This window comes from Sus scrofa, chromosome 6 (genome assembly GCF_000003025.6).
Source record: "Sus scrofa isolate TJ Tabasco breed Duroc chromosome 6, Sscrofa11.1, whole genome shotgun sequence".
In the NCBI taxonomy this organism is placed as follows: Eukaryota; Metazoa; Chordata; class Mammalia; order Artiodactyla; family Suidae; genus Sus; species Sus scrofa.
In genome coordinates, this window is record NC_010448.4 from 63,669,814 (window position 1) to 63,686,468 (window position 16,655).

At 57.2% G+C, this 16,655-nt stretch overlaps 2 protein-coding genes across 2 annotated transcripts; both read right to left on the reverse strand.

Annotated features, from left to right (window-relative positions):
* On the reverse strand, positions 937 to 6,021 carry MRPL20 (mitochondrial ribosomal protein L20). The gene is made up of 4 exons (XM_003127507.6): positions 5,813 to 6,021; positions 5,617 to 5,727; positions 3,963 to 4,040; positions 937 to 1,301 (listed from the first exon to the last, which is right to left on the reverse strand). Exons 1-4 carry the CDS (start codon positions 5,897 to 5,899, stop codon positions 1,128 to 1,130), a joined length of 450 nt encoding a protein of 149 aa, XP_003127555.3. The 5' UTR covers positions 5,900 to 6,021; the 3' UTR covers positions 937 to 1,127.
* On the reverse strand, positions 8,944 to 16,596 carry ANKRD65 (ankyrin repeat domain 65). The gene is made up of 6 exons (XM_005653352.3): positions 16,381 to 16,596; positions 16,160 to 16,305; positions 13,063 to 15,812; positions 12,728 to 12,921; positions 11,981 to 12,515; positions 8,944 to 11,587 (listed from the first exon to the last, which is right to left on the reverse strand). Exons 3-6 carry the CDS (start codon positions 13,114 to 13,116, stop codon positions 11,180 to 11,182), a joined length of 1,191 nt encoding a protein of 396 aa, XP_005653409.1. The 5' UTR covers positions 13,117 to 15,812; positions 16,160 to 16,305; positions 16,381 to 16,596; the 3' UTR covers positions 8,944 to 11,179.

Sequence of the window (16,655 nt, forward strand, 5' to 3'; positions counted from 1 at the left end):
GTCCTCTCTGGACCTGGTGACAAGGTTCTCTTGGGAACCCAGTGTAGCGGTTGGAGCCAGAAGCAATGGGGCCTACAGTGAGGATGGAGAAATGTAGGCAGATTCAAAAGCTCAGGCTGCCGGGCAGTGAGGTCCCAGGAAGGGGTGACTGCCAGGGGGACTATCGCAGGGTGGAGGACGTCACGACACGACCCAGAGCGAAGAGGTCCCGGGTCGGAGCAGCTCAGTGGAGTCCCCAGCAAGCAGACGGTGGGGCTGCTGTGGGCCTGAAGAGCTCTCCTAGAGCAGAGGGGAGAGGGACAGCTGCATGGTCTTTGGAGGTCAAGGGCTAACAGTGTCCCCTGGATTTTGGTACCAGGTCGCTTTGGTGAGCACCGTTGGGGCAGGGTGGGGTGGATCACAGGCAGGCTGAGCTCCCAAAGAGGGCAAGGGGGGAGGCCCTGTCTCTGAGGGAGGGTGACGCCACCTCCATGTGGCTGTGGTCAGCAGAGGTGGGCGGGGCTGCTGTGTGATTTCCCTGGAATTAATGAAGCCAAGAGTCTAAGGCTCTCCAGGTGATCTGGTCACCCCACCAGGGGCAGCTCACCTGAGACTGGGACCATGAGAGCCACCCTGCCTGCTGCCCCTGCTGGGCTCAGGACTAAGGGAAACCAGCTGGTGCTCGTGGCTGAAGAGCCGAGCCAGGGAATCCCTGCTGGAAACAAACTAGGAGGACTACGGTAGAGGGCAAGGCGCACAGCAGGCAGGCCGGCCAGCGCTCAGAGGCCGGCACAAACGGCCCCCAGCTCACAGGAAGAGCCAGGCTTCTGAGAGGAAGGGCACGCACAGCTGACCCCTCGCCTGGTGGCCTCCCCCTTCACACCACCCGGCCCAGAGGCGGGGCACCCACGTGCGGTGCCCCTGAGGTGTCTGTTGATGCCAAAAAACACCCCACACTGAACCCCACATAACCTTTACTTGTACAATGCATACGAGACAGTTCTGAACCGGCACCACTCAGGCCTGTTACTGAAATATAAATTTAACACAAAGGCAAGTCAAACTTACAAACAGCAGTACAATCATCACAGGGGAAGCCTTTTCCCAAGATGCTCCGCTGCAGAGGGCAGTCGATGTCAGCCTCCCCATCAGCGGTGCTGGACCACCCTGGAAAAAATGCCGTCAGGCTCCTTCCCGTCCCCCAAGGCTGCAGCAAATCCTTCTTCTCGCCTCCTTTTGGCTAAAGCAGCCAAAGATTTAAAAGTCTTTGGTTCATAGATGGCTAGATCTGCAAGTACCTTCCTGTTGAGCTCCACCTGGCACTGGGAAGAAAAGCAGAGCCTGTGTGAGCATCAGAAATGCATTTCAGGAAGTTCCCGTCGTGGCACAGTGGTTAACGAATCCGACTAGGAACCATGAGGTTGCGGGTTCGGTCCCTGCCCTTGCTCAGTGGGTTAACGATCCGGCGTTGCCGTGAGCTGTGGTGTAGGTCGCAGACGCGGCTCGGATCCCGCGTTGCTGTGGCTCTGGCGTAGGCCGGTGGCTACAGCTCCGATTCAACCCCTAGCCTGGGAACCTCCATATGCCTCGGGAGCGGCCCAAGAAATAGCAACAACAACAACAAAAGACAAAAAAAAAGAAAAAAAAAGAAATGCATTTCGGGAGTTCCAGTCATGGTGCAATGGAAACAAATCCAACTAGTAACCACGAGGGGTGCAGATTTGATCCCTGGCCTCGCTCAGTGGTGGGAGATCCAGTGTCGCCATGAACTGTGGTGTAGGTCGCAAACGCAGCTCGGATCTGGCATTGTTGTGGCTGTGGTGCAAGTTGGCAGTTGTAGCTCAGATTCAACCCCTAGCCTGGAAACTTCCATCTGCCATGGGTGCGGCCCTAAAAAGAAAAAAAAATTTTTTAAAAATGCATTTTAGCTGCGTGTCCTATGATTTGAGCAACCTTAGCACAGATTGCTTGAGCGGTGCGACCTGTCCGAGCAGGACACCAGAGGGTAAATGGGGTGAGGAGGGGCACTGTCCAGCCACAGGCCAAGGCCATCACCCAGACTGCTGGCACGGGCTGCTCTTTACGTCAGCTAGGAAGAGGAAACCACAATTCCAATTTTACAAATGATGAAGAGTAAAACAGAAAAGGTATGTAAGGCGTAAGCAGAGGAACCCAGGATCAAAGCCAGGTGTTCTTGGAGTTGCCATTGTGGCTGAGCTGTTAACGAACCTGACTAGCATCCATGAGGACGCGGGTTGGATGCCTGGCCTCACTCAGTGGTAACCCAGTGTTGCTGTAAGCTGTGGTGTAGGTGGCAGATTCGGCTTGGATCCCGCATTGCTGTGGCTGTGGTGTAGGCCTGCGGCTACGGCTCTGATTAGACCCCTAGCCTGGGAACCTCCATATGCTGCAAGTGCAGCCCTAAAAACAACAACAACAACAACAAAGACAAGTGTTGCTAATTTCCTAAGAAAGCCAAGTAAGTCTCCCATCAAGTAAAGCGGCAGCAAGGTCTACAGGCAGTGTCAGTGAGCTCGAGGCGCAGGAGAAAGCGGCATCAGCACAGCCGTAGGGAGGAATGGCTCCTATTCTACCGTCTGGGACCCCCTCCCCATGCCTTGGGCAAGTCCCTTTCCTTTCTGAGCCTTAGTTCCCCACCAGTAAGGCAGAGGTGTCACACCTAGACTTACCCTTAAGGTTTTTGTAAAGGGCTAGGGGCAGGGCCTAGTACATCCTTTCCCTCCAGCAGTCTCTTTTTTTTTACCCCTTCTCACGGCCAAGGCATGTGGAAGTTCCAGGACGGGGATCAAACCCACACCAGAGCAGCGACCCAAGCCACTGCAGTGATGCCAGATCTTTAACCAGCTCAGCCACCAGTAAACTTCCCCCTCCAGCTCTTTAAGAAGTTTTATTTACTTATTTATCTATCCTTTTAGGGCCACACCCACAGCATATGAAAGTTCCCAGGCTAGGGGTCGAATCAGAGCTGTAGCTGCTGGTCTACACCACAGCCACAGCAACTCGGGATCCAAGCCACCTCTGTGACCTACACCACAGCTCATGCTCAAATCCTGAATCCACTGAGCGTGGCTAGGGCTCAAACCCAAGTCCTCATGGATACTAGTCAGGTTCGCTACTGCTGAGCCACGATGGGAACTCCTACACAAAAGCAGAAACAGTAGCCTGACCACCAGATGCAAGTTACCAAGATTTTTGTCACACATGCTTAACTCACTCCCTTCGAGATATTCCACCTTCTTTTCAATCATAAGGTTTTTTTTTTTTTTTTGTCTATTTGTCTTTTGTTGTTATTGTTGTTGTTGTTGCTATTTCTTGGGCCGCTCCCGCGGCATATGGAGGTTCCCAGGCTAGGGGTTGAATCGGAGCTGTAGCCACCGGCCTACGCCAGAGCCACAGCAACGCGGGATCCGAGCCGCGTCTGCGACCTACACCACAGCTCACGGCAACGCCGGATCGTTAACCCACTGAGCAAGGGCAGGGACCGAACCCGCAACCTCATGGTTCCTAGTCGGATTCGTTAACCACCGCGCCACGACGGGAACTCCAAGTTTTTTTTTTTTTTTGGCTAAGCCTGTGGCATGCAAAAGTTCCCAGGCCAGGGACTGAACCCTCGACAAAGCAGTGACAATGCCAGATCCTTAATCAGTAAGCCGCTGGGGCACTCCTTTGATTATGAGTTTCGACTTGATCTGCTACCTCATCAGAATTCCCTCAGTATAAAACTCCCAAACTAAAGTCTAAAGTTAAAGCCAAGTTCTTCTACCTTTCTTCCTTAATGAGTACACACCAAGACTCATGGCTTTGGTACCACGTGCCCTGTTACCAATTGTGCTACCAGAGGAGCAAGGGCGGGACAAGGGTGGCAAGTCCTGAACCTGCCAAACTCCAGCCCACGAATCAAGGCAGTGTTAGGGTGCCGACACGGGGACCATGCAGGCTTGGACCACATTCTCAACCATTACCTTAATCAAATTGATGATAAACGCTGGGTACTTCAGGCCGTGTTCCTGGGAGGCAGCTGTAATCCGATTAATCCAGAGCTGAAATGAGAAAACATTGAGAGATTTAAGAACTAGTTGTTTAGGAGTTCCCTTCATGGCAGTGGTTAATGAACTCAACTAGGAACCATGAGGACGTGGGTTCCATCCCTCGCTTTGCTCAGTGGGTTAAGGATCTGGCTGTGCCATGAGCTGTGGTGTAGGTCACAGACAGGGCTCAGATCCCGAGTTGCTGTGGCTGTGGCGTAGGCAAGCAGCTGTAGCTCCAATTTGACCCCAGGCCTGGGAACTTCCATATTCCGCAGGTACAGCCCTAAAACACACACACACAAATAAAGAACTAGTTATATATTACGTCCAGCTCCCAGCAAAATTTCTGACCGAAAAAAATGTTTTTTGTTAAAGGAACTACAAAAGTAAGTGTCCTGAGTTCCCGTCGTGGCTCAACGCAAACGAATCTGACTAGTATCCATGAGGACACAGGTTTGATCCCTGGCCTTGCTTAGTGGGTTAAGGATCCAGAGTTGCCATGAGCTGTGGTGTAGGTCGAAGACAGGCTCGGATCTGGTGTTGCTGTGGCATAATATTGACCAGTGGCTGCAGCTCCAATTCAAGCGGTAGCCTGGAAACTTGAATATGCCATGAGGGCAGCCCTGAAAAAAAAAAGTCAGAGTTCTCTTCGGTCAAATAGGCTGAAATACAATAGTGAGCAAAAGTTGATGCTCTTTACCCAAATGCCACCCTCTCTCCACAAGATTAGTAGGAAAACCATACCCGTAAAGCCTTAATCCCGAATGCGGTTTTAGGCACCGGGCAGGAATACAAAGAGCGAGGAATCTGAGGCAAATGCTCTGTAGAAAAGAACCACTGAGAGGTGCTCCCAGGCAGGGAGGAAACTGCAGAGAAGTGAAGAGCCTGGAGGGAAGGGCGGAGGGACCACACGAAGGACCTGGCCTGCCAGGGGAGAGCAGGGTCTGTTCAGGCAGCAAAGCCGGAGTCTCGGAGGGGGCTGGGCCAGACGTCAGGGTGAGTGAGAGTGGTGCTGGAGCCCTGCGTGGCTATCTGTAGGGGCTCTTCAAGCCGCTCTTTATTTGTATAACTTTCTTTGCATGTTAGGGCCGCTCCCGCGGCACATGGAGGCTCCCGGGCTAGGGGTCCAAGCGGAGCTTCAGCCGCCGGCCTGCACCACAGCCACAGCCACGCGGGATCCGAGCCTCGTCTGCGACCTACACCACAGCTCCCGGCAACAAGGATCCTTCACCCGCTGAGCGAGGCCAGGGATCGAACCCGCGTCCTCAGGGATACTAGTCGGACTCGCTGCCGCGCCGCCACGACGGGAACGCCCAAGCCGTTCTTTGCTCAGCCCGCTTTCCTCCTGAGCGTCAGCGCTTCCCAGGTTTGAACGAGCACGCAACCCATCCAGAGGTCTAGGCAACGCGCAACGCAGACGGAGCACCACCCCAAGTTCCCGATTCGGGAGGAGCAGGGGGGCTCGAGCCGCTGCATCTCCACGATCCACGGCTGCGACGCCCGCGCGCCCGGTACTTCGCACAGCTCGTCGGCCCGCTCTCGGGGCCAGGCCCGCCAGCGGCCAGCGAGGGGAACGGGCGGCGCTTACCGTCCGCAGACTCCTCTTCTTCAGCCTGCGGGCCCGCGTGCACTTCACGAACGCTCTCGTCACAGCCCTGACGGCCAGCCGGTAGCACCGATTCTTCCTTCCCCGGAAGTGCTGGTCAAGAAACGGGAGAGGACGCGGTCGGCGGGGCCCGCGCGCGCAGGGCCGGGCGGGGGCGCGGGCCGCGCGGCACACTCACCCGCGCGTGTTTCAGCACCTCCTGGACCCGCCAGTAGCGGTCGGTGACGCGGCTCCGCAGCCAGAGGGGCACAGTCAGGAAGACCATGGTGCCCGCCGTCCGGCGCCTCCACTCACCAGCGCGCGGGCCACGCCGCCGCCAGGTCGCCAGAACGCTTCCAGGTCAGCGCCTCCCTCACCGCCCTCCTCCCGCCGCGGGACTTCCGGGGCGTCGGGCGTGCGCTCCGGGCCCGCGCCAACGCCCCTTTCCCGTGCGCATGCTCCGGCTCCGTCGGGAGCGCCGGGCGGGGCGGGGCGGGGCGGGGCGGGGCGCGAGCGCAGGTTCCACAGCAGGTGAGCCGACGTCCAGGCGGAGCGGAGCTGTCCCCTGCGCACTGCCTACCATAGGGGACTCGCTCGCAAGCTGTGCGCTTTAAGACGGTTGGAACGGCAGTTTATCTTTTTTTTGTCTTTTCTAGGGCCGCTCCCGCGGCATATGGAGGCTCCTAGGCTGGGGGTCTAATCAGAACTGTAGCCGCCAGCCTACACCACAGCCACAGCAACGCGGGATCCGAGCCAGGTCTGCAACCTACACCACAGCTCACCGCAACGCCGGATCCTTAACCCACCGAGCGAGGCCAGGGATCGAATCCGCAACCTCATGGTTCCTAGTCGGATTCGTTAACTACTGAGCCAGGATGGGAACTCCGGAAGAGCAGTTTATATTGCGAGTACTTTGTCACTATCTTACCACCTTACCATTATGTCACCGTTATTACATAAGATAATTAAGGTGGCAGAATGGAGTGCGTGATTTCTTTGTAGCTTTGTAACTTTGTAGCTTATAATTTAAGTCTGATTTTAAAAATTGCGGGAGTTCCCGTCCTGGCGCAGTGGTTAACGAATCCGACTAGGAACCATGAGGTTGCGGGTTCGGTCCCTGCCCTTGCTCAGTGGGTTAACGATCCGGCGTTGCCGTGAGCTGTGGTGTAGGTCGCAGACGCAGCTCGAATCCCCCGTTGCTGTGGCTCTTGTGTAGGCTGGTGGCTACAGCTCCAATTAGACCCCTAGCCTGGGAATCTCCATATGCCGCGGGAACAGCCCAAGAAATAGCAAAAAAATAATAATAATAAAAAAATAAAAATAAAAATTGCAGAGTTTCTGTCATGGTGCTGCGGAAACTAATTCGACTAGGTATCATGAGGTTGCGGGTTCGATCCCTGGCCTCACTCAGTAGGTTAAGGATCCAGTGTTGCCTTGAGCTGTGGTGTAGGTCGCAGACACAGCTTGGATCTGGCATGGCTGTGGCTGTGGTGTGGGCCGGCGGCTCTTCCGCTTGGACCCCTAGCCTGGGACCCTCCATATGCCGCGGGTGCGGCCCTAAAAAGCAGTAAAAAAAAAAAAAAAAAGCTGCAAGACTAGTTTAAGAAACTCCTGGTTTTGTTGAGGGACTTCGGGCCGTTACGGACCCTGCAGGGTGCTCTTGCCACTTTGCCAAGAGCAAGTCAAACTTGCTTTTAAATCTTAGAACAATTCTGGTGAAATCGATAAGCCCAGCTGGAACAGGTTTTTCCTTCAACAGACTGGGGGGGAAACCGACTCCATCGCATTACGGACCAGTTGTGGGAAAAAAAGTCCTCATTGTGGAACAGTAAAAGAAAAATAGGCTCCCTCTAAACAATGGATTGAAAATGATTTTGATTTATAAAGGAGAAGACTGAGGGCAGGATACGGATTCAGAAATTCTGCAGCACGTAATAAAAGAAGCGAAAATGGGGCAGAATCGCTGCCTCCTGTGATATGAAGGCCACCGTGAAGGGAAAGGAGGCAGCGAAAGTTCTTCTTATCAGGACACACATCACTGCTCACATTTACTTAACTTTCTGGATGTTTTTATAGCCCTTAATAAAAATATTAAAATAAACTCCCCAACGTGTTCTACCCAAATGCACCACCTGTTTACCTTTCCTCCATTTTAAACTCATTGTCTCTGTCAATGCTTCTTCCGGCCCGTGGGCGAGGACACGGAGCAGCTAAACGCTTCACTGTACTTGCCGAGAAAAGGACATTCTCTAACCATGATCCAAATCAGGAAATTCAGCATTAATGCGACACTGCTGTCTCGTCCACGGTGCCTATTCCAGCTCTGTCGAGTGTCCAGAATTGTACACTTTGTGTGGTTGTTATGTCTGTCTGATTATCAGTCCTAAATCTGGAACAGTTCCTCAGCCTTTCTCCGCCGTTTTTTTTCTTTTTTTTTTTTTTTTGGCCCCCACCCATGGCATACGGAAGTTCCCAGGCTAGGGGTCCAGTTGGAGCTACGGCTGCCAGCCTACACCATAGTCACGGAACTCTGCAGGATCTGCGGCCTGCACCACAGCTCATAGCAAGGCCAGATCCCTGACCCCCCAACCAAGGCCAGGGATGGAACCCGCATCCTCGAGGATCCTAGTTGGATTGTTTCTGCTGTGCCATGAAAGGAACTCCCTCTCTGTCTTTCTTGACCTTGGCGTTTTTCTTTTCCTTTAAATTTCTCCTTTAACATTTTTTTTTCTTTTTTATTAAAGTATAAAGAGTTCCCTTCATCAAACATGATTAGGATGCATGAGGACACGGGTTTGATCCCTGGCCTCGCTCAGTGGGTTAAGGATCTGGGGTTGCCGTGAGCTGTGGAGTAGGTGGCACACACAACTCGGATCCCACGTTGCTGTGGCTCTGATTCGACCCCTAGCCTGGGAACTTCCATATGCCACAGGTGCAGCCCTAAAAAAATAAAAAGCAAAAAACAAAAAAGTATAGTTGACTTACAATTTGTGCTAACCTTGGCATTTTTGAAGAGTACAGGCTGGCCTGTCAATCTGAGTGTGTTTGCTGTTTCCTCGTGATTAGGGTCAGGTTACCCGTTTTTAGCAGAATGCTGCAGAAATTACAGTGTCTTCAGTTCACGGTATCAGGAGGCCGTGAGGGCAGCCCACGTGGACATGGGTGGTGTCAGCTCCTTGGTCACTATGTCATTTGCCACAGCAGGCTTCTCCACCTCATTTGTAGCTGATACATAGTTTGTAGACAAACACTTTGTGGTCATTACAGGCCCTCCTATTGTAGCTGCTGAGAGGAGGGGGAGGCCCAGAGTGTGCTGGGCCATGCCTGCAAAAGAGAGAAGATGCGGATGGGACAGCACCTCAGCCAGCCCAAAGACCGCCTAGAAGGGAAGCCCTGGGTTGGGCAGAAACGCCAGACCTGAGCACCTGTGCTGTCCTCAGCCAGCATCTGGGGCTGCCAGGAAAAGTATGCCGTGGGCTGAAATGCTGAAATGCCACCCTCGACGTGAAGCTTGACCCCTCTTGGGGCCTGGAAAGGACGTGCGAGTGGCCCTCTCCGTGGCCCTGCCCCGAGAGGATTCACTCCCTCCGTCCGTCACTGCCGTCATTGGCTTCGGAACACTTTCCACGTTGACTAACTAGCATTCTCCTTAAAGAAGAGCTTTCCATTTTAAATTCAAGCCCCCCTCCCTTTTGTCTTTTTATCTTTTCTAGGGCCACACCTGTGGCATATGGAGATTCTCAGGCTAGGGGCCTACACCACAGCTCACAGCAATGCTGGATCCTAAACCCACTGAGCGAGGCCAGGGATCGACCCGCAGCCTCATCGTTCCTAGTAGGATTCATTAACCACTGAGCCACACGGGGAACTCCTTTTTCCCATTTTAAATGCTATTAGAACAGTGTTGGGGGGGGCGGTCCAGTGATGCAGGAAGCGGGATGGAGCGGGCAGAGGGAGCAGCAAGTGCAAGGCCCGGTGTGCACAAGGGCGCAAAGGCCACAGTGGGAGTGGAGTCAGCATGGGCCCAGCACCAGTGAGCAAACGGGAGGCCAGAGGCCGAGACTGCTGAGGACCTGTGGGCCCTGGAGGTCGAGGACGGTCTTAGAGGTCCCGGTCATCACAAGCTTCCCCACAGCCTGGCGGCCACAGGGCAGGACCCACCTAAAACTCACACAGCTCAGGCTGCCGGGGAGTTGGGCATGGGGTCGTCCTGTAGCTTTAAAAACCACCTTTACTCTGAGGACTCTGAAGATGTCGAAGATGTCGCTCCAGCCGCCCCCTTCCACATCCTCATCTCCCGTGAAGCCTCCCTCCATCTCAGGCCCCCGCCTCGGCCTCACACGAGTCTTGGTTATGTCCCCCGACCCCGGCCCTGGCCACTCTCCTCCAGCCACCAGCGAGCCCAGAGGGCTGTACCCACAGGATCATCCTATGCTGCCCGCGTCTCTTGCCTCCACTGCAAGGGCACCACCATCTCCCTGATCTCCTGGGTGTCTCTCTCCTAAGTTCAGTTCGCTCTGCACTTGCACACGCCGTGAGCCAAAGGGACAGAGTCACAGAAGCACCAACTCCCCAAAGGCTTCCGCTGTCTTGGGAGAAAAATCCAAGGGCTCCCGTGGTCCCCTGGGAGAGGCACAAAACTGGCATGACAACTCTCCCTGTTGCAAAGTGAAATCTGTCCTCCAAAGCTGTTCTTCCAGAATATCCGAATAATGCCATTGATCTTCTATGAGGACACAGAGGTGGCCACCAGGACCACTGTCCCTTGGTTGCACTTGTACTGCAGGACTTTGAACTTACGGAGATGGCTCAGGGGCGACAGGGAGAGGCTAATGTCTTTGAAAAAAGGCTTGCAGTCCTTAGATCTCCCTACGGGAGGCACACCACGCCCCGCTGGGGCACAGACAGTCAACCAGGAAGAGGGTGCAGGGGCCCAGGGAAAGTTCAGGCCTTTACCGAGGTTCTTGCAGGAAAGGAGGGCAGGGCCGGCTGGCAGCGGAGCACTGGTTCCTTTGAGAAGCCAGGGGGCCCTGGTGCACAGGGGCATTCCTGGCCCGGGGGGGTACCGAGCAGAGGAGTATCGGGTGGGCGGTAAGAGAAGGCCACCTGGGCTGGGGACGGCAGCAGAGGAAGACAACTGGCCTCTCATTTGGCCCAGTCATTAACGAATGGGTGGCAGGGGACGAATGCCAAATCCAAGGGAACCCAGCAAGTAAGGAGACATGTGCAGAGGGAGCACTGCAAGCAGACGCTGCCATGGTGGACCCACCAAGGGGACACATCAGCTGTGGTCACTTTTGTTGCCACAACTCAGTCTCTCGACCAAAGAGCGTGGAGAAGGCTGGGGCTGCAGGGGGGATGCAGCCTCGGGAGTCAGTGAGGCTGTCCCAGCTCCGGCCACCTGCTTGTTACTGGGGCTTGGCCCGCTGCCTGCTTCTCCCCCAGGACCTCTGGGCAGTTCCCGCCTCCACCCTGGTGGGTGGCCTCAGGCCTTCAGAGTGGAGCCTGGGTTGCTCTGAGGCTTAGGGAGCCCGGAACCTTCTGTCCTGCTCTGGTCCTGCCACCCTTAGGGCCTCTCGGGCTGTCCACAGAGGGCAGGTCCCAGGTCCTGGGCCACCTGCCCCCACCTCGTCCTCAGTGTGGGGCTGGCCCCTCGGCTCAGCAAAAGCTCTGCAGTGGGTCCATGGCCCCGCTCCACAGCGAGATGCAGGGGGGTCTGGTGGAGCCAGCCAGCCGCATTGACCTCCGCGCCCCTGTCCAGAAGGTGGCCTGCGACCTCCTTGTGGCCTCTCCGAGCAGCATAGTGCAGAGGTGTGAGGCCCAATGAGTCCTGGGCGTCTACCTCAGCTCCCCAGGCTGCCAGCAGCTGGACAGCCAGCAGGTGGCCACCGGCGGCAGCCCTGTGGAGGGCTGAGCGGCTGTGCCTGTCCTTGAGGCTGGGATCTGCACCGTGCTCCAGCAGCACCTCCACGTCCTAGAAGAGGAGGGGAGGAGAGGGCAGGCTCTGGCCTGGCCCAGGCCCGGACCACCTCTGCCCTCAGCCCCTGGCAGCCTCTCTCTCCACACCGCACCTATAGGCCTCGACTTGGGGATTCTTCCACTGTGCCCCTGAGAGTCCCGAGGTGCCTGGTGCCCCTTCTGGCTGCGGGGGGAGGGGATGGCGCTAACTGGACGTAGGCCTGGTGTTCAGTGACTATCTTACTGCCCGCCGTGTGCCCTCCCTGGGCCTGAGAATCGGTTACCAGGGGGCAGCACAGTCAGGGCGGCCCTTGGGCCCTCGGTGGCCGGCCCCTCCCCGCCAGCCCTGCCCACCACCTCCCGGGCACTCAGGCCGGGGTCGGCCGGGGGCAGCTGGGCCCCGACGTACCTGTGGGCGGCCCAGGGCGGCAGCGAAGCCCAGCGCCGTGGCCCCTGCGCCGTCCCGGGCGTCCACCCGCGCCCCGCGCGCCAGGAGGAGGCGCAGCGCCGTCGAGCGCCCGGCCGCTGCCGCCACGAGCAGGGCGCCGTCCAGGCCCGCGCCGCCGCCCGCCGCCAGCAGCTCGAGCACCGGCAGCCGGCCGCCCGCAGCCGCCCACTGCGCCGCCGTCCAGCCTCGCGCATCCGCTGCCTCGGGGCCCGGGCCCCGCGCGCCCAGCAGACGCCCGGCCAGCAGCGTTCGGCCCAGCGCGGCGGCCCAGTGCAGCGGCGTGAGGCCCGCCCCGCAGCGCGCGTCCGCCCGCGCCCCGCGCCGCAGCAGCAGCTCGGCCACCTGAGAGTGGCCTTGCCAGGCGGCCTCGTGCAGCGGCGTGCGCCCCGCGCGGTCTGAGGCTCCCGCCGGCGCCCCGCGCTGCAGCAGGAGACGCACCAGCGGCACGTGGCCACGCAGCACGGCCAGGTGGAGGGGGGTCCTGCCGGCGCTGTCCCTGCAAGGTGAGCAGGTGCGTGGTGGGCGGGCAGGGCGGGGATGGGGCCCCTGCCGGGCGAAGAGATCTGCCGTCTTTGCCCACCTTAGGGGCCCCTCTCGGCCCCGAAGGGGCAGCTGGTCCCCAGCCAGTGAAGGGGTGCCCGCTGCCACCCCCACCCCTACCCCCACCCTCACCCCCACGAAGGTACTGTGTCCCATCTGGGGGCTCACCTCTCCTCCAGGCTGGCCCCTTGTCGTAGAAGCTGAGTCACCAGGCCCACATGACCCTGCCACACAGCCTGCAGCAGACGCCCCCAGGCTGGGGGGCTGCCGGGCCCCTCTGTCCCAGCTCCCAGGGCCTGCTCGGAGCCCAGCTCCGACCACCGCAGTTCCAGTTCTCCAGGCTCTGAGACCTCGGAGTCCGTCTGGCAAGAACAGGGATCCTTCATGGACGCTGGAAGCCACACTCCAGAGCCGGCCCACTGTCCCCAGGCCAACATAGACCCCTCTCTCCCCAGGGGAACCCAGCCACCATTTAGCTTCTGAGGGCCTTGGCTCCCAGTTACCCTCAAAGGAACCCTGCCCAGGGGCTCCGTCCTCTGGCTGGGGGTACCGTCCATGTGGTTCTGGCCCAGCCGCAGCCTGAAGGGCCCTTTCGTGAAGCTCTGAAGGTGCAGCAGTGGGCGTGTCTGCTCCCACAGGGCTACAGGGCCAGAGCGGCAGCTGCGTGTGGGTTGGCAGGGGCAGTGGTGCCTCCCCGGCCAGACTAACAGCCGAGTCCCCACAGTGTTTACCCAGCAACTTACTCAGGGGAGGCCGCAGCCCCTGTCCCAGCCCCCTTCAGCCTCTGTCACCTGCCAGGGCCTTGGGCTTGTCCTCCATCCTGGGAGACAAAGGCCAGGCAGGCAGGAACTTGCCCAAGGACCACAGCTCCTCCAAGGAGCACAACCTTTGCTGTGCCAAGACTTTCTCCGCCAGGAGGCACTCCCCCGCCTTCCTGGGTCCCTACCTAAAGCCCTGCCCCTCACCCCAACTGCTGTCCCTGCTGGAGCCTGGCCTCTGCCTGATTCCAGGCTGGGGCGGGCAGGGTCTGGTGGGACCCTCACCACCCAGACGCTGCACCAGGCAGGCGACCTGGATGAGGGGTGGGGTTCGGAAACCACTCGAGAGGTTGAGGCAAGTCTCTGGGGCTGTGAAAGGGGCAGACGCCCGGGCCGTTGGAGGAGGCAGCCAGGCAAAGGAAGCCGGGAAGTGGCGAGGGCCCCCAGGCTGTTTCTGGGGCCCTGAGGCTGGGTGGCCCAGGCTTGCGGGCAGGCCCTGACAGCATCTTCCCGTCCCCCAACCCCTGGGGAAGCCCACCTGTCCAGAGCCCAGACGAGAGAAGGAGGTGTGGCTGGCTCCTATAGCCCTGTCCCTCCAACGGCCTCGTGACTGTCCCCCGAGAGCAGAGAGCTCCCCCCCAGGCTCCCCCAGACGAGGCCTCCTGAGAGCCCTGCCCCCAGAGGGAGGCAGCCCGTCCCAGGGCCAGGCCCAAGGGTGGGTGTCCGGGCAGGGAATGGAGACTCTCTCCCACTCAGCAGCCACATGGGCCCTATGGGGGGGGGGGCACGGGCCCTCTGAACCTCATCCCCAACCCCGTTTTATGTTCCTATTTAGGGCTTCTCAGTGCACAAAAGTACATATTTCATTTTATTTACATAGAGAAGTTCCCAGGACAGGGATCGAACCCACCACAGCAGTGACAGAGCCACAGCACTTTTGTTTTGTTTTGTCTTTTTAGGTCTGTGGGTGTAGTACATGGAGGTTCCCAGGCTGTGGGTCGAATCAGAGCTGCAGCTGCCAGCCTACACCACAGCCACAGCAACACCAGATCCACATAGCTGTGTCTACACCGGAGCTCACGGCAACACCAGATCCTGTTTTCTTTTGGGTTTTTTTCCTTGCTTTTTAGGGCGGCACCGACAACATATGGAGATTTCCAGGCTAGGGGTCCAATCGGCGCTCCAGCCACTGGCCCACAACATCAGACCCAAGCCAAGTCTGTGACCTACACACCACAGCTCACAGCGACACCAGATTCTTAACCCACTGAGCGAGGCCAGGGATCGAACCTGCAACCTCATGGTTCCTAGTCGGATTCGTTTCCACTGTTTGTTGTTGTTGCTGTTGCTGTTCTTTTTAATAAGGAGCATGGCCAGATGACAGGGGCGCGAAGGACGCACAGGTGCAGCAGCCGTGCCTGGGGGCCCTGTGGGCTGTCCTAGCCCTCGTCAGAGCTGGGGAGCTAGAACCCACCTCCTGGTGGCCTCCTTGGAGCCAGACAGCAGGGCCATGGGGGCCGGGGGCACTGCAGCTTGCTCAGGTGACCTCAGCGGACTGGGGCCAGACTGTCAGGCCCCCCCACAGAGCTGTCCTGCGACAAGGCAGAGGTACCTGCTGGCCTCATTCCCCTCTGAATCCACAGGCCTTAAGGTGCCCAGTGCACAGTGGGGGCTCAACAGAGTGTTGAATGAGTGAATGAATGAGGAAGGGACCTGAGGATAGGATGGGCTTGGAAGGGAAATAAGGAGCTCTCGCTGTGGCACAACAGGATGGACAGTGTTTTGAGAGCGCTGGGATGCAGGTTCGATCCCCAGCATGGCACAGTGGGTTAAGGATCTGGTGTTACTACAGCTGCGGCTTAATTTGAGGCTATGGCTCGGATTTGATCCCTGGCCTGGGAGCTCCATATGCTGCGGGGTGGCAAAAAAAAGAAAAAAAAAAAAAAGAAAAGAAAAGAAAGGAAAGCAAATAAGATAGCTAGCCTTGCCGTCTGAACTCTCTCTATCCAAACTTTATTCATTTTCACCGTTTTTTTTCCAAATAAACAGCTATTAGAAAAGATAGTTTGTTAAATAAGTGGTGCTGAGAAAACTGGACACCCACATGGGAAAGAATGAAATTAGAACACTCCCTCACACCATACAGAAAAATAAACTCAAACTGGATTAAAAACCTGGATATAAGACCAGACACTATAAAACTCTTAGAGGAAAACATAGGCCAAACCCTCTCTGACATAAACCACAGCAACATTTTCTCAGATCCACCTCTGAGAGTCATGCCAAATAAACAGCTACTGTGAGGTCACGTGTGTGCCAGCAAAGACAGTTAAAGGGCATGTGTGCTGGGCAGCAGGGTGGGCAGGAGCTGCAGGGAGCCTCAGCTACGTCCTGGTAGGCATGTCTGCACCTGTGCCCCCTGAACCAGGTGTACACTGTCGCCGTCGTCGCCCACGTCCCCATGTGTCTGAAGCACGGCGGTGAGCTGGAGAGGCCTGGAAAATGTTAGAAGCCCAGTTGGAAGGGCTGAGGCTGCCTGTGGGTGGAGTGAAGCGAAACATACAGCCTCCCTGGTCCAGCTCACAGACAACCAACGCAGGGGTTTAAGTGTCGACTAGTTACGCCGGCGGTGGCTTGTTTATCAGGGTTTTTGGCCGTACCCACAGCATATGGATGTTTCCAGGCCAGAGATGGAACCCAAGTGACAACACCACCCGATTTTTTTTTTTTTTTTTGTCTCTTTAGGGCTGCACCTGTGGCATATGGAAGTTCCCAGGCTAGGGTTGAATCAGCCACAGCAACACCGGGTCCTTAACCCACTGAGTGAGGCCAGGAATCAAACCTGCATCTTCATGGATCCTAGTCTGGTTTGTCACAACAGGAACTCCACAACACCAGATTCTTAACCCACTGCGCCACCAGGGAACTCCCCATCAGAGGTACTGAAAACACCCTTTGTCGTGCTCTGAAATTCTGGGATCCTAGGAGCTGCGAAGAGGGTTTGAGTCAATATTGGAGAAGTCAGTTGGGGTTTTGGAGGGGCTGGGAGGGCGCCTCCCTTACCTGGAAGAGTGGACTACGTGCTCCCACTCTTTTCAGGATGGACTGGATTCAGGCAGGAAGGGTGCCTGGGATGGCAGCTGCTCGTCTTGGGCGCCCACCGTGTGCTGAGCCCCACACTAAGGATGGCCCACCCGCCCTCTCAGTGTAGGCATCCAGCATCTTCTGGGGCTCTTTTCTGATTCTCTTTGAGGGACCAACAGGGGCTAGGGCTGCGGGTGAGGTGGGTGTTGACCTCTTCAGTTGCCAGAGTCAAGGCCGATGAACCGCAGTCATTG